The 24,661-nt window shown below is 35.1% G+C and overlaps 1 protein-coding gene across 1 annotated transcript in view; it reads left to right on the plus strand.

Annotated features, from left to right (window-relative positions):
* Positions 1-24,661, plus strand: part of ZCWPW2 (zinc finger CW-type and PWWP domain containing 2) — a 137,316-nt gene that overhangs the window by 91,700 nt on the left and 20,955 nt on the right. Inside the window, exons 5-7 of the mRNA XM_011220965.3 lie at positions 1,402-1,448; positions 22,890-22,948; positions 24,268-24,335. Coding sequence (XP_011219267.1) covers positions 1,402-1,448; positions 22,890-22,948; positions 24,268-24,335 — 174 coding nt within the window. The remainder of the gene's footprint in view (positions 1-1,401; positions 1,449-22,889; positions 22,949-24,267; positions 24,336-24,661) is intronic.

The raw sequence follows: 24,661 nt of genomic DNA on the forward strand, positions 1-24,661 counted from the left end.
TATAAGATTTTGAATAAAATACATGTACATTTTTAATTATAAAAAAATATTGAGCACCTACTGCATATAAAACATGGTCCCTGCCTTTAAGGCACATTCTAGTCTCGCAGAGTGCTTAGACATATATAGAAGTAACCATAATACAAGGAAGAAAGTTCTGTGTCCTGGGATGACTGTACTGGTTTTGCAACAGAGGCGGTTATTTCTCCGAGGTGGAGGAATCATCTGTGATGGTAGATGGTCTTGTATATTCATCAGTGGGGAGAAAAAGGGTATTCCAGAAGAAGGGATTATTCCACGCACACAGCTGAACTTAGGAAAGAAGGCAGTTTACATGGGGCCAACTAATTATAGGTATAAATATAATAACCTGCTTCTCTGAATTTCTGTGTTTTATGACAATAATTTGTTTCTTACTGCAAAATTTGCTTTTAGATAGCAAACATTTATTCACTCTTACATTCATGGATGTTTATTCTTTTTGTTAGTTTTACATGTTCGTTGGGAATTATAGTCGCATGTTGATAAATTTAATTTCTGTGTGTTTTTCTTTAATGTTAAATGTAGTCCTAAAACCTTAATACTAATGTCCATAGCTCTGTTTGTTTTTCATTACCATAATGTTAAGGTTAATAAAACAAATGTATGAGTAAGTATTTATGTACAATTCATTTCATTGGAATTCTACATTGAACCCATTAAAAATCCAATTATTAATTATTATTGCCAATAATTTTTACTAATTCACACACAGGTTTGCATAAATCAAAATAATATCTTAAAATAATTTTCTGTATTCTATTTGGTTGTAGTCCTCTTTTGTGTTGAGTGTTGCTTAAGGGTCCCACATGGAGGCAGCAGACATAAAGATTAGAGACCTGCCGTCAGATGGGTCTGGCCCCACTGCGTGGCCTCAGACATGATACTTAGCCTCAACTTTCTCAGCCGTAAAATGGGGATGCACTACATACTTTGCAAGATTATCATGAAGTTTCAATAAGATATTGTCTATGTAAAGTCTTTATCCCGTATCTGCATGGAGTAGATGTTCAAGCAGAGGTCTCTGGGATTTCATTCCAGATCCTATATACTTCAGAGTACATAAGCTGACCAGACCCTAGAATAAGACACACTGTATTCTAACTCGAGAACATCCAACCAATTAGATGTAAGGGAGGAGGTTTGTCAAATAAGTGTATGAATCCCTAATGCTATTATTTTGGATTATTTTGTTCTACTCAACTCTGGGAAGTTGAGTTTGTTGGCATTTTGATCAAAAGAACCATTAAAAACACGTATTACAGTATGAAAAAGTAGAAAATTCTAATTGTATAGCATTGCACTTATTTAAACAGGAGCGTAGGCATTTTTTTGAAGCAGCCATACTTTATTATCTTACAGATAAATCCAAAGCAGATGGCAAAGTTGCTGTGGTAGCCAAGAAAAGGGTAAGATCATGTTTCATTATATAAAATATGCAGACTTCAAATTCCGTTTGATTAACGCTATTTTTAAAAGAAAATTGAATTAATATTTAAAAGCAAAATGACATATAATGAGTTTTTTCTTCTAGATGTTGGTTGAGTATATGTTTCCTTTTTTAGGTTGACACTAGAAATTTAATATTTATGATTACTTATATCAGTGTTATAGAATTATCAGAAATATAAAGTTGACAAGTTAGCAATTGCTTTTATTTACATTGTATTTCACGTATGTCCTTTCATATACTAAAATATTTTTTGTGTACCATGTTATTAGAATGTGTGCAATCTCGTGGAAAGTTTAAATAATTAAAATCCACAGCTTAATATGGACTTTACCTTGAAGTTGAGAATAATATCAGCCATTTATATTGATCTAAACCTAGAATCTTTTAAATAAAATTTGTGCAGTCAATAGCATTTTAAAAGAATTTTAAAAATTTAACATGTCATTCTGTATATTGTATGCAGGGAGTTGTTTAACTTCTTATTGTCAAAACTATGATTGGGATAGGATGAACCTTGACATTCTCCTCAAGTGACAGTATTCTTAACAGGACACTATTTAAAAAGAGAAAGACCCATTGTTTAAATCAAATTCTTTTAAACAAATAATATATTGATGCCATATGAAAAAAATTTTTGATTGAAAGGAAAGCCTATCCCTCTAGTATTTCCTGTGTTGAATGGTGGGGTTGGGGCAGGGTAGACCCAGGGAAAGTTGAGTGTAACCCGGCAGAACAGAAAAAATGTTGGTCACAAACCTATAGATGAACAGGCAACGGGGTAAGCATCATTTTTGTATTCTGAGTATGTATATGTCATGGGTCCTTTTATTTTTGTATTATTTATTTATTTTTATCATGAGTCCTTTTAAAATCTGATTTTATTTTATCCTTTTGCTTTCTGACTTGTAAGAGTATTCTGTACTTTTCACTGGCTAAATAATGTTGTTGCACCTTTTGCAGAAAGGAATTCCATATCATAGAAGACAAGGTTGCCTTTTAAAAAGAAAGGAAATAGTACTTGTGTGTGTCTGACCGTTTAGAAAGGAACATGTGAGATAGTGCGGGATTGTTAATGTGCATGGAATTGTTTATTTTAATCTCTGCTAAAGGATAGTTAGAATCAAAAATGCTAAAGGTAATAATAACTAATATTTCTATATATTGCTTTATTTTTACCAGTGATTTTCAATGAATATGGTACTACTGTCTCTAGGACAGTGCTATTTAAAGTGTGGTCCGTGGACCAGAGCTAGTCTGTGAACTATTTATTATTGGTCTGTAATGAGACAAAAGGAAAAAATGACAGGAACCATTTAGAAACTTGTATAGTAATTTGACAGAGTCATTTTTGTCTGTTGATTGTAATGATAAAATGGAACTTATATTTTGTGTTTATTTTCTATTTCATTTTTTTCTTAGTAACTTATTTTTAATTGTATAGAAGTATAGATCTTGGGCGTACTGGGGGCAAAACTGGTCCTTAAACACAGATAATTTAAGAGACACTGCACTATGTGTCTGGGGGTGTGTTAGGAATTTGTGGAAGCGTCTTGGGCTACAGTAGTTTGGGGGAATACAGGGCATTTTTTGGGGCAAAGTTAAGGAAACTAGCTATCTAGCAATACATGGAACAAAACCGTTTCACAAAATTGTCCAGCATCTGTCATGATTTTTTAATGTGCTGCTAGACTCAACAAACTACAAATATACAGTTGACCCTTGAACAACACAGGGTTGGGGCACTGACCACTATAGTCAACAACTCATGTATAACATTTGGCTCCCCTAAAACTTAACTACTAGTAAGCTATTGTCAACTGAAAGCCATAATAAAAATGTAAACAGTTGATTAACACATATTTTGTATGTTATATGTATTATATACACTGTATTCTTAGAATAAAGTAAGCTAGAGAAAAGGAAATGTTAAAATCATAAGGAAGAGAATGTACATATACAATTCTGTACTGTAAGAAATCTGTGTGTAAGTGGACCTGTGCAGTCCAAACCTGTGTTGTTCAAGGGTCAACCATGATTGTGTAGTAATTTAATACAAAATAATACTGAAATATAACAGACAAAAAGCCAAGGAATTTCGAAGGCTTATTATAGAGCAGAAAACTGAAATGAAATAAATACACTGTTCTCAAAATTACTGAATAATTTACTTATTTTCTACTCAACATATTGTAACATATTTAACTACATATTTAGCCATGAAGAGCAGAAGTGCAATTACTGAGATACCATGGAAAACATTTACAAATCTGAAACAGGAAATTTGAGATGCCTTTTAACAGTCTTAAAATCAAATATTACTAAATTGACAGATAAGTGAAATGTATTGATCTCTTCGAATTACAAAAAATAAACATTTAGAAATATTTCATGATATTGCTACCCTTATATACTTGTAAACACTTTAGAATAATGCTAAGAAATCTATTACAAATATTACATATTGAAATTATTTTTAGATAGCCTGTTATTTTCCAATCTTACTCTGGTACTGTCCCCAAAGTCTACCTTAAAATTCTTTATTACATAAGATATAATATAAGATATTATTGCTTCTTTTTCTAATTTATTATCAAGATAGTCGTCCTCGGGGCACCTGGGTGGCTCAGTCAATTGGGTGTCCAACTCTTGATTTCAGCTCACATCATGATCTCAGGATCATGAGGTTGAGCCCCGCGTCAGCCTCCGCACTCAACATGGAGTCTGCTTGAGATTCTCTCTCTCCCTCTGCTCCTCTTTCAGCTTGCACTCTCTCTTTTTCTGTCTCTCTCTAAATAAATAAATAAAATCTTAAAAAAAAAAAAGACATTTTCCCTCACATATTACATTATGGTCAAGTTCTTTTCAAGTACTAAAGACTGAATGTGGCCCTGATGTGTTATGGGATTTCTGTGATATTTTGTTACTAGGTCATCTCATGTCATAGCACACAGAGAATTATTTCCTCTATAGGGAATTATTTTGCCAAACTCATTTGGGAGAATATAATACTTTTCATTTTCTATGCTTGGGCAATCTATAATTTATTTTGGAATATTATCTCTCTTTCAATTGAGAGTAGTTTCTTTTCTTTCATTATATAAAATGTCTCATCCATTACTACTTAACTTGAAAGTAGTTTCACACCCTCGCCAACACCTGTTGTTCCTTGTGTTGTTGGGAATGCAAACTGGTGGACCCACTTTGGAGAATAGCATGGAGATTCTTCAAAATGTTAAAAACAGAACTACCCTACCATCTAGCAATTGCACTACTAGGTGTTTACCCAAAGGATACAAAAATACAGATTTGAAGGAATACATGCACCCTGATGTTTATGGCAGCATTATCAACAATAGCCAAATTATGAAGGAGCCCAAGTGTCCATCAACTGATGAATGAATAAAGATATTCATTCAAAATCATCAAAATTCATCAAAAAATATGTATATATATATTTATGTATGTATACACACACACCGTGGAATATTACTCAGCTATCAAAAAGGATGAACTCTTGCCATTTGCAATGACATGGATGGAGCTAGAGTGTATTATGCTAAGTGAAATAAGTCAGAAAAAGACAAATACCATATGATCTCACTCATGTGGAATTTGAGAAAGAAAACAGATAAACATATGGAAAGGGGAAAAGAAAAAAAAGGAGAGAGGGACTCAAGCAATAGAAGACTCTCTCTCTTTTTTTTTAAGGATTTTATTTATTTACTTGAGACAGAGAGATACAGAGAGCGAGCATGACCAGGGGGAGATGTAGAGGGAGATGGAGAAGCAGACTCCCTGCAGAGACAGGAGCTTGATGTGGGGCTTCATCCCAGGAAGCTGAGATCATGACCTGAGCCAAAGGCAGACGCCCAACCATCTGAGCCACCCTGGTGCCCCAACAGAAGATTCTTAATGATAGGGAACAAACTGAGGATTGATGGAGGGAGGTGGGTGCAGGATGGGCAGATGGATGAAGGGTATTAGGAGGGCACTTGCTATGATGAGCGCTGGGTGTTTTAAGTGATGAATCACTGAATTCTACTCCTGAAACCAATATTGCACTGTGTATTAACTACCTAAATTTTAAATACATAAAAAAAGAAATGCAGATACTTTCCTACAGTCTAGAAGAGAAGTCAGATATGTAAATTAGTAATAATAATATAAGAATGAATAAAGTACGGGGACCCTGGGTGTCTCAGCCAGTTAAGTGTCTGCCTTCAGCTCAGGTCACAATCTCAGGGTCGTGAGATCGAGTCCCGTGTTCTGCTCCCTGCTCAGCAGGGAGTCTGTTTTCCCTCTCCCTCTGCTCCTCCCCCCACCATGTTCTGTCTCGCTCTTTCTCTCTCTCTCACATAAATAAATTAGAATCTTTTATTAAAAAGAATGAAGTATGTCTACAATAAAGTTATAAGTTAAAAAAAAAAAGTAGTTTCTATTCTTATGTCCACCACTACTTGTGTTGGTACATTTTTCTATAGATCCTGTATAGATTGACTTTATCCAAACTTATTTATTCTTGATAGGGATGACTGGCATCTACCTTACTGATTTTGTCTTCAAATGTAGTTGTTCTCAAGCATACACATATAGAAATGCATTTTGATTGTATTATGAATATATTTTATTTCTTTTATATTAAAGTTATAATATTCTGAAATTATTCATGTAGTCAGATATATTAATTATGTTATGGGCTACAATTGCTATAACAAGGAGACTCCAAATTACAGGGAGTCATACAAGGTAGAAGTTTATCTCTCTCTTTATTGTATGCTTGACCAAAGGTGAGCCAATGATTCAGGATGGGAGGAGTCTTTGCCCCACAAGATCATTTAGACTCCCAAGTTTTTTCTGTTTTGTTATGCCAGCCCCAGGGTGTGGTCCTAATCGATATGGTCAAAAGTTGATTTCACTATCACATCTACGTTCTGGCCCATGAAAAGAGATAAAGTGGAAAAGGAGTGCAGACAATTAGCTGAACAAGAAAACGTGAACTGGAAGCTGCACGTGTCATTTCTCTGACATCCCACTGGCAAAATTTAGTAATATGGCTACACCCAGTGGCAAAAGGAAGGAGGGGAATGCAGCTTCTAACTGGACCAGTTTAAATACTGGGGTTACCGTTAGTGGTCTAGGACTTTCATTGAAGAATAGAGAATGGTATGTTTCAAAATAGTTCTTATAGAAGGGAGTGGTTACGTCTGATAGAGCTGAGAAATACTGAGATAGATTGCCTTATGTGACCCTTAAATACCAGTGGGAAATACGTAATATCAAAGTTGTTCTTACAAAGAAACCTCTCGCAGCGTTACTAAGTGATTAACAGGAGAGGCAGAGCCAGGGTCGGGTTCCAGTTCGGATGGTCCATAATACCACAGCTTCTTTTAACATTTCTTTGGCTTTTTAAATCCCTTTACTATCTTTGAGATACCAGATCACTTTTTAGTATCTTTTTAAGTATCTGAATCACTTTGTATATTCGACTCTTAAATTATCATGAGCTTCATCCTTATGAACAGGCACAATCCCTGCTTTAAAACAATTCTTCATTAATGCAGTACTTTCAGATTACAAAGCATTTCCACAAACACTGTCTTTCACTTCAGATGCTTGGGAATAAGGCCTGGCAGACATCATCCTCATCACCTTACAAAGGAGATCATTTATAGTTCGAGAAGTTAAAGGATTCACCGTAGCTGCACAGTGCTCCTTAGGTACTTTTATTTAATATTAGTTTTCCTTAGGTCTCATTAAAGTATTAGCAAGCTAGTCCTATAGAGTTTGAGTGCTAATTTGACCTAATAAAGTAGTTTTTATTTTTCTATACATTTTGGATCTATGGATATTGAAGATACTATGTTTTTTAAATAAAGATTTTATTTATTTTAGAGAGAGAGTGCAAGCGGGCAGAGGGGTAGAGGGAGAGGGAGAGAGAGAATCCTGAGCAGACTCCATACTCCCAACGTGGGGCTCAGTCTCATGACCCTGAAATCATGACCTGAGCCAAAACCAAGAGTCAGATGCTTACTTGACTGAGTTCCCCCAGGCACCCCTGAAGGTAGGATTTTTTAAAGATAGAACTGTTTTATATGGAACTCTATATGTGGACAAGAGGAACCTGTTGGTGTGAAAGCGAAAGGTAATAATAATAATAATAATAATAATAATAATAATAATATGATGTATTAAGGGCCCGCTAAGACCAGACGTACACGTGTTACTTCATTTGATTCAACAACAGTTATGTTAAAGAGTCAGTGTTGTCTCTGGTTCCTGAATGAAGAAAATAGTCATAGGGATGTTCACCACTGCCAAAAATTCAATACATAGATGAATGATAAAAAAGTAAAGTAATTGGCTGTACAGCTCCTTATCCTGGGTTCCAAATCTTGACAGTCTATTTTATGTATTTATACATATGTAAACAAATGTGTATACCTACACGTATGAGTGTTTTGTGATTGTCTTGTTTTTACAACAATGAGATGTGATTATATGTTATTCTATAGATTAAAATACTTAGGCCAGCAGATACAGATCTGTTTTTAATCCTCCACAAAGCATACAGTAGCAGATATATCATCGTTAGTCAATCAGCCCTATATTGATGAATGCATGGGAGTTTTCAAGTTGCAGGTGTGGTTTGATATTGCTACATGCAGTGCTTTCATAAACCTCCTTGTACATACCTTTCAATACTGATGCCATTATTTTTATAGGATAAATTTCTCACATGGGCTTGATAGATCAAAGCTAACTAGTGTCACCTGCCTCCCTTGAAGCATGGAAGGACCTTGAGGAATAAGTTGTCTGCATTCCGTGTTGGCCTGTGCTGAGTTGCACTGGCAGGTGCTGCCGCCTCTTTGAACCAAGATGAAGAATGTCGCCACCTTGAATACCATTCCTAAGTGCCTACTAGGAATGGTGCTTCTTGGGTCAAGTAGAAGAGCTCTAAGTGCCTCTGTCATTCCCATAGGCCCCATCTTTTAGCTTTTCAGCTTCATGTGGCTACCCCTTAAGATAGAGGCGAATAGTATTAGGTACACACACCTTTTCACCTGACCACCACTCTGCCCAGTGGAGCAGACTGAATGAAAGAGAATTAGAGGAAGCCTCACTAATCTGAGTCCTACTTGAAAAAAAAAGGAAGGGGAAGATCTAGATTGTCTCTTAAGTCCCTTTCTGCTCTAATATTCCATGAAATATTTATAACAGCCCAGTAAGTAATTTCAGAATGTCAAAGGACTTGTGCAGACCAGAGTGAATATCTGGGTCAGTTGGCCCTAGAAATAATGAAATGAAAGAATAAAAATAGTAGTGTATCAGGAAATGGGTGGAGTAGCTGATGGTGTTACCTGTTACAGATTCTGAGAGATGTTTGAATATAAAAAATATTCAGGAAATAGCCTATTGTGGTGGAAAGAATAGAAACTTACGAATGAGCCAGATCTGCCTTCAAGGGGGGCTAGTTCTGCTACTTAGTTCCGTGACCTTAGGCAAGTTAACGTCTATGAGCCTCATTGGTTTAATCCCTGATTTGGGAACCATAATAATTACCTTGTATGATTGTTATAAAGGTAACATGAAAAGCAATTATAATAGCATAGAGTTTACTGTATTTTAGTAGGTGCTTGTTTAATAAATGCCTAGTACTTTTCTAATTTCTCCTTTTCTAATTTCTAAGAAATAGGAAGGATTTAAGAATATTTAAAATTTCAGACATACCATAGCATCATAGTTCTATTAGATAAGGTTATGTAAAAGTCTCTTTAAAAGTAAGTCCCATATTTTAATCATCATTTAATTTTTTCAAAGTAATATACTAACATATTTGGAGGACAGAATTTTTTAAATCATCTAAAATCCGTCCCCTTGATTAAAAATTTTTAATTTTATGCATTTGTTTGCAGTTATTTCTATATACATGTTTATTTGCATAGTTTTAGTCATTGAATAATGTGCTGTTAATGTTTTCATTTATGTATTATACCACAAATCTATTTCATGTTGTTTTACGGTTCTTACTGCTTTTAAGAGTTTTTTTTTTTTAATTAGTGAAGTAGCATTGTGAGAAAACAAAAAAGAGCAGATATAAATTCTTTCCCAGCTATAATTTCAGTTCTGAAAAAAACCACTGTTAATAGTTTCATATACTTTATGCATGTATAGATATATTATTATATGTGCAAATAAATGTTTATGGATAAACAAAATATAATATTTATATGTATAAAGTATATATACTTTATTAACACAAATGGAATGAATTAAACATTACTTTTTTCATTCAGTAGTATATTGTGGGCATCTTCTCAAGTCAGAGATCTACCAGATCTAATCTATTTGCATAGCATATCTTTTTATAGAGTTTCTTCATTTATTGAACAATCTGCTGGCCATTTAGGTTGATTCTGAATTAGCAAGATTATAAATAAAAATGCAACAACATCATTGTACATAAATCTCTTTAAATGTTTCTGTAAATATTTCTACACTAAAAATTGCTAGAAGAGGACTTGCTGAGTCAAAGAGTAGGCACATTTTAAATTTTGCCAAATTGCTAAACATCTCTCATCCAAAAAATCCCCCAACATTATTGTACAAATTACAATCCCGTTACTAGTGTAAGGGAATGTCTAGACTGCCTTAACTTGCCAACTCTAGCCATTACCAGTCTTTTTTCTTTATAATTTGTTTTATTTTATTTTTATTATAAATTTATGTAATACATGCTAAGGAAAAAATACCAAGGGTTACGAAAGTGTGTAAAATGGAGAGTTCAAGTCATTTTCTTCCCTCTTGTTATCCCACCTATAACATTTCACTATTTCAAAATCTGGAAATAAACATCCTTATAATTTTTGCACATTTGTGCAAAAATTTCAACAGAATAATTCCTGTAAGTGAAATTGCTGGGGTAAAGGATGTGAGTATTTAAAATCTGGTTATATATAAGGAAAGACTGAAAAATTGTTACATATTGAGGGAAACTAAGGAGGTGTAACAACCAAATGTAATGTAAGATCCTAGTTTGGGTCCTGAAACAGAAAACGGACAGCGATGGAAAACTGATCAAATTTGAATTAGGTCTTTATTCGCTTAATGGTTTTGTAGCAATGTTAATTTTTTGTTTTGATAATTGTACTATGATTATGTGTAATGTTAACATTAGGGGAGGCTGGGTGAAGAATATATGAGAACTCTTTTGAGCTATATATGCCAATTTTTGTAAATCTAAAATTATTTCAAAATAAAAGTTAAAGATTCCAGTCAAGTATTGTCAGATTCCCTTCAAAACGGTTATATCTGAGTACTCCTACCAGTGCTTTTCCTACTCTCTTGCTAGCTTTAGATAGCACTAATCTTTACATATTTGCCAATATTTAAAAGGAGATGTAAAATAACAGCATTGTTATTTTCATTTGCTACTACCAATTTTTTTTTACTTTAATGAGGTTGAACAGTTCTTTTTTTAAAGATTTTATTTATTTATTTGAGAGAGAGAGAGCACGCACAAGCAGGGGCAGCAACAGGAGAGGGAGAAGCAGTAAGCCCCATGCAAAGCTCCATCCCAAGAACTCAGGATCATGACCTGAGCCAAAGGCAGACTTTTGACTGAGCCACCCAGGTGCCCCAAGGTTGAGCATTTTAATGTATTTATTGGACATTGTATTTCTTCTGAAAACTGCCTATTTATACCCTTGCCTGTTTCTTCCATGGGCTGGTTTCTCTCTCTCTCTCTCTCTCTCTCATTTTTTTTTTTATTGGATTGTAGGTGCTCTCTTTAGTTATTGATTGTTAATATTTTGTTAATATGCTGCAAACATTTTCTCAGTTTTCCTTTTTTGTAGTTCTTTTGCTGTACTTATATAGTAAAACTTCTTTTTCTTTTAGGATTTTAGAGCTTTCGTGACAAGCTTAAAAGACTGCCCTTTCATTAAAACAAAATATTTTGTTATTAATTTACTCTTTCTTCTATTGCTGTTGATCACACTTTGATGAAAATCTCCATGAATATTGCTTCCTTTCCCACCACATGTCTGGTTTCCTTCCAAAAACTCCCAGTAGAAGGATTCCTGGGAAGTAATAGGAACAGGTCAGGTTGTTCACTCTCACCAGCAGTGCACGCAAATGCCACAGTCATCGACAGATGTTATCCCATAAAGATGATGTCACCAGTGTACATCACACTTTGTTGTTTTAAGTTGCATTTCTTTGTCTTGAGGTAATAAATTGAGTTCTTAATATTTTTTTGTAAATTTGTATGAACATTTTATATGCTAGTAATGAAGATACTAATTTTTTGTCATCATTTCAGTATATGCTTTTCCCAACATATTGCTTGCTTTTCCATTATTTTTTTTCTGGAAATAGGGAGGTTAAATATTTGTATATGGTCACATCTACATTTCTGAGATTTTTTATTTATTACTTAGCATAGACTTCCTCATAGATATTAATGCAGTGGAGTGAGTAAGAAGAGCATCTAGAGGTAAACTGTCGAGGTATGAATCCTGGCTCTGTCACCTACTAGCAGTGTGACCTTCAGTTAGCTACTTAACTCTGTAAACTCTCAATCTCCTGTTAAGTGGGAAGAATGGAAGTATTGCGAAATAAGATGGCTCTGACAATTGTGTAAACCACATAACACAGTGCTTAGAACAGAAAACATTCCATAAATGTTAGCTATTATTATGGGAATATGGATTTATTTTTATAAGAGATACAAGGATAGGGTATAAAAGCTTTATGCAGCTTACTAAGATGGGGTTCAGGACATGCTACCCCAAACATGGCATCTTGGTATATTGAATATTTCAAACTGAAAGAATCTGTGAAATGGCAGGTATAGGAAGAATTTTCTGACTTTCCCTGGAGTAGGTTATAAGAGCCTCATGGAAGAAGTCATCCTTACAATGGGGGGAAAGGAGCTTTCTTATCTCTGAAGGTAGAGGGAGCCTGAGAAGAATCTGAGGGAGTAAGCCTTGCCATTTCCACAGTTTACTGCCCTTAGCTCCTACCCTTTCATATCGTCACATTTTCCCATGAACTTCTACTCTTTAAACCTAGCTTAAAAACTCAGGTTTAACTCCTTCTTTGGGTGTTCATGTTCTTAATGAAGGCTGCCATGTCACATAAAACTTACAGTAAATAAATCTGTATGTTTTTTGTTGTTGTAATTTGTTTTTTTCAAGATTTATTTACTTATTTGAGAGAGAGAGAGTGCGTGAGCAGGGGGAGGGGCAAAGGGAGAAGGAGAGAGAGAACCCTCAAGCGAACCCCCCACTAAGCATGGAGCACGAGTCAGGGCTCATTCCCAGGATCCTGAGATCATCACCTGAGCTGAAATCAAGAGTTGGACGCTCAACTGACTGAGCCACCCGGGTGCCCCTTAATCTGTATGCTTTTGTCTCGTTAATCTATTTTTTTGTTATGGGGGGCCCTCACTGAGAACTTAAAAGGGTAGAGGAAAAACATGTTTTTCCTCCCCTATGCTGCCAGTTATTCCAATACCATTTATTGACTAACAAGTAATGTTTCCCTTCTTTACTATATTTTATCTTCTTTATAATGTATAATATGCCATCTTCATCATGTAACATATGACATTTAATATGTCAAAATACCTACTTCTATATCTATTTATCTATCTGGTCTTAAAAGAAATTTCAAATTGCTTTAGTTATTGTTTATCTTTTCTTTAATGTGTGGATTTGTGATCCTTCATTAGTATAATTTTTTTAAATTGTTTTCATAGTTCTCGTCTGTTGACTTTTTCAGATTGTATTGCGTCTTTGTATACATATGTGTGTGTGTGTATATATATATGTATAATGTGTGTATGTATTTTCTGTATATTATGATGTTTTGACATTTTAAAAAACCTTTCTGGCTGGGGAAGGACTGCCCCTTACGGGTAGCAAAGGGTACATCTTTTATATACAATCAACGAGTCCCAAACCCTTATCCCTCAACTGTCTTCTAACCAAACTCTGAAATACCAAGCCAATATTTCCATTGCCCTAAATTATCCCAGAATTGAGTATCAGGCAACTGGAGACCATTCCTGTAGGCAAGAGCCCTTCAGAATTATTTACACTAGCCAATCCTGAACTGTTCACCCGACCCTACCTTGCCTTTCCTGTAGAAACCCCAATAAAGGCACAATTTAAATAGTTTTAGCTACAAACAAATGAACTTTAGAATTATATACTGAAGTCCCAAGAAAAATTCTGTTGAGATGATCCGTATTGTAGAAAATCTATGTGTTAATTTAGGGAGAAATTATATGTTTATAGTATTAAATACACCCATATAGAAACACAACTTGTCTCTCTATTCATTTCTCTTTAGTTTTTTTAATGTAGAATTTTACATATTTCTAATTAAGACTATCTCAGATACTGTTACTAATTGGAAAAGGATCTCTTTGTCATTATGTTTTCTAATTTTTTTGGCTTATATACAGAAATTATGTGTGTATGTATGGATACCTTTTTTCCTAACACTTCACTTTTATTAATGCCAAGAGTTTAACTTGTAACACTTTGAAAGACAAAATTAATGATCACTGTCTTGATTTATACATTTATGTATGAGGAAAGTAGTCTATTATATTTTCTGATGAAAAAATATTTTTCCCCAAAATTATTGCAAAAATTCTTCATAGTAAGCAGGAAATTTTCATTAGCCGGGTCACAGGATAAGTTGCTTACATTTTATGACTAGATGTCTAAATATTTGTGTTAATAAGCTTGCTATTAATATGGAATTCATGTACTGCAGCTCACTTGATTCACTAGCTTTATATGCATCCTTCCCCAAAGATAAATATTATAATAGATCCCTCCTGCTGGCTTCTAGCCCCAGGCAGAGAGAAATCTCTGAAAAGAATAGTAAGCAGGGGAACCCCTTGGGAAGAGTCACAGTCAGAATTCAAAACTCATTTAGGTTCCTTTTGGATTCTACTCTGTGGGCATCATTCACCTTTCCATAGGCCAGTGTTGCCCAAACTTGAATCACTCGGGTATTCTATCACCATTTTGCCATTTTCTATACTGTTAGTTACTATAGTTTTCTCTCATTTGACTTACCTTTTTCTTAATTTAATTTTTTTATTGAGGTAAAATTTAAACACTGGGCAAGATCTTAAGTATAGCGTTCCATGAGTTTTTCTTAAATGTATACACTCATGTAACAACCACCCCTGATCAAAATAGAGAATATTTTCATCACCCCAAATCTAAATTTTAAAATGTAATTGCACTGTTTTGTTGTGCATTTGCATTTTTAAAATACACAGAAATATATATTAATATATAGAGAAAATTATCCACTTATCACTTTAAATCATCAATGGAAATCATAACATAGAAAGTTATTTTCATACTAATTTCAGTTACCCTGTGCTCAAAACATGGAGGGAACTGCACCACTACAAGGAGTGTTGTGAAACAGACTCCCAGGGAAGTGATTTTTTTTTTTAAGAATCTGTTTTTAAGTAACCTCTACACGCAATGTGGGGCTTGAACTCACAACACTGAGATCGTGAGTTGCATGCTCCACTGACTGAGCCAGCCAAGGGCCCCTGGGGGAGTGATTTTTAACATAATACTCTTCAGTAATTTTTAACAAAACATGCTTAATTAGGTTGCAAGCTTTTCTTTTATCTTGAATTACAATCTATAGGAATTCTATAGGATAACTATTAGCAGTAGAATACTAAAATTAGACAAAATGGATTAATCTTGGCTAGGCAAAGCTTTTTATATGCCATTTATGAGGGCAAGCAAAGATCCCTTGACTCAGAGTACCTGTTTTCTGGTGTGGATGATTGTATTTGCTCTTTAAATTTTATTTATTTATTTTTTAAGTTTTATTTAAGTAATCTCCATACCCGACATGGTGCTCAAACTCATGGCCCCAAGATCAAGGGTCACATGCTCTTCCAACTGAGCCAGCCTGGCCCCAAGATCAGGGGTCACATGCTCTTCCAACTGAGCCAGCTGGACACCCCTGCCCTTTTAAATGTTAAAAGAAAAAAAGTTTATTTTGGGACTTATGTTTGCTTAACCCTTTCTTTGCTTTGACTTTCAGTCCAGGGATCTGACTTTAGCCAGATTGATCTCCGTGTCATTCTCATAAGGTGGGCAGTGGGAGTGGGAGGAGCTTGGGGGATAGAGGAGAAACGTGTCTTCAATTCTGCTAAGGCTGAGAGAGGTGAGGGAGCTGTAGAAGAAAAATTTGAAACTAGCAGAGATTGGTTCGTAAGGTTGAAGGAAAGAAGCTGTCTTTATAGAAGTGTAAGGTAAAGCAGGAAGTGTTGATGTAGAAGCCACAACAAGTTATCCAGAGATCTAGCTAACATGATTTATGAATGTGGCTCCGTTAAACAACTGTTTTTCACTGTAGATGAAATAGCCTTCCTTTGAAAGAAGATGCCATCTAGGACTCTCATAGCTTTAGAGGAGAAGTCAATGCCTGGCTTCAAAGCTTCGCAGAGTAGGCTGCCTCTCTTGTTAGAGGCTAATGCACCTAGTGACTTTAAGTTGAAGCCAGTGCTGGCTTACCCATCCAAAATCCTAGGGCCCTTAAGAATTATGCTAAATTATCTATTTTGCCTGTGCTCCATAAATGAAACAACAAAGCCTGGATGACACTCTATTTACAACATGTTTTACTGAATATTTTAAGCCCCCTATTGAGACCTACCACTCAGAAGAAAATGATTCCTTTCAAAATATTACTGCTCGTTGACAATGCACATAGTTGCCCAAGAGCTACGATGGAGCTGTACAATGAGAGTAATGTTGATTTCGTGCCTGCTAATTCAACATCCGTTCTGCAGCCCGTGGATCAAGGAGTAGTTTCAACTTTCAAGTCTTATTATTTAAGAAATACTTATCAAATGGCTATGGTTGCCATAGAGAGTGATTCCTCTGGTGGATCTGGGCAAAGTAAATTGAAAATCTTCTGAAAAGATTCACCATTCTAGATGTCATTAAGAACATTTGTGATTCATGGGAAGAGGTCAAAATATCAACTTAACAGGAATTTTGAAGAAATGGATTCCAACCCTCATGGATGACATTGAGTTATTCAAGACTTCAGTGGGGGAAGTAACTGCAGATATGGTAGAAATAGCAAGAGAACTAGAATTGGAAGTAGAGCCTGAAGATGGGCCAGAATTGCTGCAATCTCCTGATAAAACTTGAATGGATGAGGAGTTGCTGCTTAAGGGTGAGCAAAGAAAGTGGTTTCTTAAGATGGAATCTACTCCTGGTGCAGATGCTGTGAAGATTGTTGAAATGACAACAAAGGATCTAGACTATAACAAACTTCGTTGATAAAGCAGTGGCAGAGTTTGAAAGGATTGACTCCAATTTTGAAAGCGCTATTATGGGCAAAATGCCTTCAAACAGCATCACGCACTACAGAGAAATTGTTTGTGAAAGGAAGAATCAATTGATGTGGCAAATTTCACTGTTACCTTATTTTAAGAAATTGCCACAGCCATTTCAGCCTTCAGCAATCACTACCCTGATCGGTCAGCAGCCACCCACATCGAGGCAAAACCCTCCACCAGGAAAAAGACTAGGACTTGCTGAAAACTCAGATGATGGTTAGCATATTTTCAGCAATAAACTATTTTTTAATTAAGGTATATACATTGTTTTATAGACATAATGCTTTGCACAGTTAATAGACTATAGGATAGTATAAACATAATTTTTATATGCACTGGGAAACCAAAAAATCCATTTGACTCACTTTATAGCAGTATTCACTTTGTTGCAGTGGTCTGGAACTGGACCTGTAATATCTCCAAGGTAGACCTGTATGTCATTTCTAGGAAGTCTTCCTTAGAAACCCTATGTTCTCCTCTTGCTAAAATACCCAGTGACTTTAGGAAAAACTATGTGCAAACAGGAATTGTTTGCAACAGACTTGGATTTTTAGAGTCTACAAATAGAGGTCAAATAATCTAATTTACTGGTACCATTCAATCAGATAAACAAGTGTGACATAAATTCTGCTTTTCGTGCAGGTCTCTACTCCCTGGACACCCTGTTTCCATTAGCTTTTAGTATGCTTAATCTCTTTATAGATACGAGAGAAACCTGTCCTATTAAAAAAAAAAAAACACCTTCTGATTTTATATGTTTTATCTCTGGTATAGATAGTCAAAGACCATTAAAAAAAATTAAGTCCAAGACTTTAAAAATTATCAGTAAAGTAGCTAATCATAGAATTTGTTGAAGTATGCTGTTACTTGTATCCTCAGCCAGAATTGGGAGGTGTTAATAGAAAGTCTTTCATGCCTTCTACTTAAGGTGGTCTAGCAGTCAACTTCTATTTTCAGGGAAAATACTCTCCTCTGTCTCAGCTCACTGCTTGAATACATACTCCAGTGTTTTCTCTGCTAAGCCCCTCAAAGCAGAGAAATCCACAGTGCTTCAGTGAGAACTTATACATGGCTAAAGATAGTGAAGGGGACAGCAGGATATTGATTAGTCATATTGCCAGGGACTGATCTTTGATGTTGTCCAAATCTCGCAAGAACACTGAGCCCTACTACAAGCGACTGGACTGGAGCATGTGGTAATTGAGTGACATTTATGCAAGAAGCGCAAGATTTCTATTCTCTGTTAAAGTTTTGTTTAAAATAGGGCTAGAAAATGATTAATTTTCCCCCTTTTCAAAGAAGAGTGAAAACAATCATTATCTAGGCCCGAAGACTTAACTTTATTATTTGTACTCTCCAGATACTCAGATTAAGTAGTAACCATCATTTACAATGCTGCATAAAACTAGTTTTCATCCTTATTCCAAGCATATTTTCCCAGCAGATTTTCCAAAGGGAAATGAGAATATTGGCTTTTCCTTCTATATGATAACTTTTGACAAGGAGTTTGTGTATATTATTCAAGGCACAGATTCACGTTTGGAAATTTTGTCTAAGTAGGCAGCTCTTTAGTGATCATCGACTGACAATTACTCTCAATGGAAGGTTACAAAATATATTTATGTCTTCTATGAGCATAAAATGCTGAATCAAAATTTTATGCCCTCGGATTTACCACAGCTAACAAAGTTGTTCTTCTTGAAAATAAAATGATTTTCATTTAGATAAATAGTGACTTAAGGGTAGGGGCAACGTCAAGTCACTTTATGAAGATTATATAAATCTAATGTAAACACAATTCTTACGGATTATCTGTCTTTGGCAATTAAAGGCAATTCTACCATTTGCCATTCCGGTCAGCAGTCCTAATTATCATCAAATAATAATTGTTTTGTTTGCTTTGTTTCTTTAAAGTCAATGACAGTATATAGCATTGTATTTGTATGGATACGTGTGGGCTAGACCAACGCCTAGAAAACTCTGGTTTGAAGAACCTATTTAAATACGGATTTCTGGGCCCTACTCCCTGAGTTTTTGATTGGGTAAGCCTAGGATGGGCCTGAGAATTTGCATGTCTGACAAACTCTCAGGTGTTGCTAATTCTGCACATGGTGGCCCTGACTCTGAATAGCACGAGTCTGACAACATAAGAGAATCAGCTGCAACACAAGAAGAGAAGTGGAAGGGATGAAATAGATAAAGATTATAGTATCTACTTGTGGGTTGAATAGTAGCCCCAGAAAATACGTTCTCCAGGAATGACCTTATTTGGAATTAAAGATCTTTGCAGATGTAATTAAGGTAAGGATTTTGATATGAGATCATCCTGGATTAGTTGGGCCCTCATCCAATGACAAGTATCCTTAAGAGTCTGTCCATAAGAGACAGACTTCTATCCTACAAAACTATAAGTAAATAAATTTCTGATGCTTTACCAAGTTTATGTTAATTTGTTATGACGGCCTTGGAAAACTAATGGAATACTGTAAGTCCAATCATACCAAAGTACCAAGTTCTGTCATATGCTCTAAGGAAAAAGGATAGAATTCTGACACTAGCCCAGTGGACTAGTATATCAGGTTAAACAACGATTGAACATTGACTAATTGTGGAGTGCTGTTAGATACCTTCTAGGGTGTTACTTAATTTCATCTCGCCCCCAAATGCTTTGAGGTAGTTACCGTTTTAGCAGTAGTTATAAAAGAGGGTCCTGAAATACAGAATGGTCATTTAGTCAGAAAATACTTATTAAGTGTCTACTTTATTCCAGGCTCTTGCTAGATATTCCAGTGGTCAGTGATTTACCAGAATGATACAGCTAGTAAGTACTAGGGATTAAATTCAAATCATGATCCCGTCATTCCAAATTCAGTGCTCTTCTCCGTCATAGCACATTTTATCAAGGCTTGGAGCGGGAAAGTACAGGGCATTTGGCAATCCTGACTAGTTCATTTTGGCTGCTATGGAATATTTAACAAATTAGAAAGGAATTTATTATCTCTAACAGAAATCTCCCTGATTTATGGTAGCTATTTAACAGCATTTCTTTCTATTAATACCTGTGAAATAGTTTGTACTCTGTTACTTTAATCTTATTTCCCCTTGTAGCAACCCTTTCACTTTATACTCAAATATGCACATAATTTAAGCTGATCCTTAATAACAAGATAGAAATCATAGTTCTACATTGTCTTTGGAGATGTAGAACATGATTTAGACAATAATATTTCCATATACTTTTTTACCTTATTTACTTTCATATATATATATATATATATGAAACAAGGCTGGAAAAAATATTTGAATATTTGTGGTTGAAGATTACACACACAAAAAAAACCCCACTTATTTTTTAGCATCATAATAATATGAATTCCCTGAGTGTTTCATACAGACTTCTTTTGAATGGTTATTAAGGTATTTAAGCTGTTTAATATTGCTTTTAGAGTTATTAAATTCAACCTTCATCTCATCGTAGTTAATGCTTTTGAGCATACAATGTGAATGGCACTCTGCTAGCTGCTAAACATTTAATATATATTAAAAAAAATTGCTCCCACCCTTGCAGTGTGGATGCTTGATTCAAGATCAGTTTTATTAAGATTAGTGTAACTGTGAAAGATTTAGACAAAATGGGCTAAGAAGCTGCTCACTTTAGCAGGTTAAATTGAAAAGACAAATAAAAGAAGCTAACAAACGTTGAAGTGAAAGTTGCATTGAGGTTCTATCTTAGGAGATGAGGGCAAACTGTATGAATTTGTTAAATGCTTAAATCAACAACCACGACAGTACAGAAAGGACAGTAACCCTGGCACTGTTTTTTCTTGTGATATTTGTTTTTATTATCTCTTTCTCTGAAAATTATTCATTCATTTATTCCACAAACACTTCACGTGCACCTATAGCATGCAAGATATGGCACGGAGACAAAGTATTACCTGGTGGGAAGATAAGTCACGTATACCAAAACTAGAGTGTGGGACAATAATTCTGATCTAAATGACATAGATCATAACCCTTATCATAGGTAGGTTCGTGGGAGTATGTAATTCTTCCACATCTATGAATTGATTACGGATTTTATTCAGCTATCTGTTGGGTTTTGATTTCTTATTTTGTTGCATTTTAACCAGTGACTGTGGTCTGTAGAACAGAGAGGTTACTTTAATATTGTGAGGCTTCCCTTGTGACCTAGTAGGTGGTCAAATTTGTAAATGTTTCAGGCTTGAAAACTATATGTATTCCTTAATTATTTAGTGCCAGGTTCAATATATGTTTATTGGATTAAACTTATTATTTGTGTGTTGAATGCTCCTGTTTCTGTGCTAATTATTTTGCTTTATCATTTTTGTATGAGAAGTAAATTAAAATATCTTTGAACTGTAGATTTATCAGTTTCTACTTATGATTCTTTTCTGGTTTTTTGCTTTATATATTTTATGGCTGAGATTCTAGGTATACACAGGTCAGGACTGTTATACTTTCTGGGTGGATTGTTTCTTTTAGCATTAGGTAATAACCCTTTTTTATCTCTGATTATGCTTTTTTCTGACAGTTATATTGCTACGTTGGGTTCCTTTTGTTAATCATTGATATATTCTATTCTATCTCCTTACTTTCCATTTTTCCATGTCACCAAAATTTTTGAAAATTATACCTTTATTGAGATGTAATTTATTCACTCTTTTAAAGTATGCAGTTCAGTGGTTTTTAGTATAATCACAGTTTCGCATCAGTACCACTATATAAATTTAGAACATTTTTTCATCACCCCACAAGGAAACCTCATACCGATTAGTAGTCACTGCCCATTTCGCACCTTCCATTAGTCCCTGGCAACTATTAATCTGTCTTTGTCTTTATGGATTTGCCTTTTTTTTATGGACATTTTGGATAAATGGTGTCGTACAACATGTGGTCTTTGTGTCTGATTTTTTTCACTTTTCACTTAGCATAATGGCTTCAAGATTCATCCATGTTTTAGTATTTGTCGGGACTTTGTTGTTTTTTTTGTTTTTTTTTAAGATTTTATTTATTTATTTGACAGAGAGAGAGCCAGCGAGAGAGGGAACACAAGCAGGGGGGAGTGGGAGAGGAAGAAGCATCCTTCCAGTGGAGGAGCCTGATGCGGGGCTCGATCCCAGAACGCCAGGATCACGCCCTGAGCCAAAGGCAGATGCTTAACAACTGAGCCACCCAGGCGCCCCGGGACTTTGTTATTTTTAAAGGTTAAATAATGTTGCATTGTATGGACAGACCACATATTATCTATCCATCAGTGGACATTGGGTTGTTTCTACTTTGGGGCTATTATGAATAATGCTGTTATAAACATTCATATGCAATTTCTTGTATGGACATAATGTTTTCACTTCTCTTGGGTATATACCTAGGAGTGGAATTGTTGAATCATAAGGTAATTCTTTGTTTAACATCTTGAAGAACTGTCCAACTGTATTCCAAAGTGGCTCCACTATTTCACGTTCCTACCAACAATGTATGGAGGTGCCAATTTCTTCACATCCTTCATCTTGTGTTTGTTTAGATATTAAAATCCCAAACTCTTTTGGCCCTATCCCGGTATACATTTTTTGTAGGCCTTTACCATGTCACTTCCTATCTGTATAGTTTTGCCCTCCTGTTTCTGGCATCTGAATGGTTCTTTTTCTTTCTTTAAAGGTCATAAATGTTTTAAAACTTAAAGATTATTTTACCTGGTGTTATTATATGTTTGTGAAGTGAGAAGGGGGAGTGGACATGGGAGATGGGCACTCATATTGGATTAGTCTACTATGCCTGGAAGTTGAGCAGATCAGTGTAATTTTAGTGGCTATGAAGTGGTTGACTTGGGGTTCCAGGTGTGGTTGAGAGCTGTGGGCCAGAGTTTTTCTTCTGGACTGAATTACTTAGACCATATAGGACCCATTATCTTACTGAACTCATCTAGTCCCATTTGAGCTAAGTCATCTTTTTGTTGTTATTTTATAGATGCAAGTTTCCAAGAACACTACTGAAAAGAAGAAACCCAAATTTAGGAGAAGGAAAAGGTATTTCTTTTAATTGAAAAGTAATTATGATAAAATTGAAATATGTGTGTGTGTGTGTGTATATATATATATATGATTTAATTATTATGATATTTCCCCCAATTCTTGATTCTTTTTCTCTAAGGAAACATTAACATTTTCTAAAAGAATTAAGGTGATAAGTAGTAGTTTTAGAAGTATGGAGAAAGTTTTATGTTTATACAAATATGTTGAAGCAGAACTTTTAAAGATTAACATCACGTGAGCAAGCAGATGAGAAACAGGTGTTTGGTTTAAAAATAGTGCAGGGGTGCCTGGGTGGCACAGCGGTTGAGCGTCTGCCTTTGGCTCAGGGCGTGATCCCGGCATTATGGGATCGAGCCCCACATCAGGCTCCTCTGCTGGGAGCCTGCTTCTTCCTCTCCCACTCCCCCTGCTTCTGTTCCCTCTCTCGCTGGCTGTCTCTATCTCTGTCGAATAAAGAAATTAAAAAATCTTTAAAAAAAACAAAAATAAAAATACTGCAAACCAGAAACAGGCCTTTATAATGAACTGATAAGCCACCAATGACAAGTTTTAGTGTTTATCATTGAACCATCCACACTATTTATTTACTTTTTTTTTTGATGAATGGTAATGTATTAAAAGGAGTCCTACTCAAAGACAAAGTCTGACTCCTGATATTATAGTCCTTTTCTTATTCTTTGTCCTCTTTCAGAGGATGAATACTTAATTTTTTAAAAAGGACTTACTGCCTTATCTTAGTTATACTTCACAGTAACCCCATCAAATAGGTAGGGGGTATATCATAATCATCCTTATTTAAAAGATGAAAAACATGACTTAGAGAAACTAAATGGCTTTCTCAAGATCTTATGGTTAAAGAAAATGCATTTGAAAAAATGTTTTCTGAGTCTAAGTCAGCAACACAGTGTCATGGGAAAAGCATGGATTTTGCAGTTCTAGAGAATTTAGCTGTGTCATGCTCAACCATTTCCTACATTGTCAAAGTTCTCAATTTCTCAGAGCCTCAGGTTCTTTATAAAATGAGAGTAGCAATTTCTTAGTAGGTTGGGGGGGGAGGATTACAAGAAAAAGCCTATATAAGGTACTCGGTGGATCATTAGTGCTTTTCACCTAGTGAGAACTCAGATCAATATGATTTCCCTTTGGTTTTTCACTGTATCATGCTGTCTTACTGTATAAAACAACCAAGGAAAAGTACCTCAAGATAAAGAAATGTATTCATAATTTATAATTATCAATGAATATACAAAAATGGCCACTTAAATATACATGATTGATCTTTTGAAACTAAATCTGTCAAATTCTTTTTTTAGGAAAGCTATTTTAAAATGCTCTTTTGAAAATGTTTGCTCAGATGATGCCTTATCAAAGGAAAACATGGGTATGTGAAGGCCTATCCTGCTTTTAGTTCTTTTACTTCTATTTAATTCTACCAAATGTGGTTGTAATTTTTTGAAGAAAAAAATGTTGTACATATATACATATATGAGAACTATTAGTCGGTCAGTTTTGGTATTGATTTCCATACTAGATCTCTTCAGTTGTCTTTAGGTTTCTATTCCCGTGAATTAAATTTTCTCTAGCTCTGTCATGTATTTAATTTTTTTAAAAAAAATAAAGCACCAGTGGCTGTGGGAGGAAATACCCACATCAATACATTAAAATCCAGACCTCTCCATTCCAAAATTATTGGGGTCCTCAGGGTGC

Source organism: Ailuropoda melanoleuca, chromosome 6, assembly GCF_002007445.2.
Source record: "Ailuropoda melanoleuca isolate Jingjing chromosome 6, ASM200744v2, whole genome shotgun sequence".
Taxonomy (NCBI): domain Eukaryota; kingdom Metazoa; phylum Chordata; class Mammalia; order Carnivora; family Ursidae; genus Ailuropoda; species Ailuropoda melanoleuca.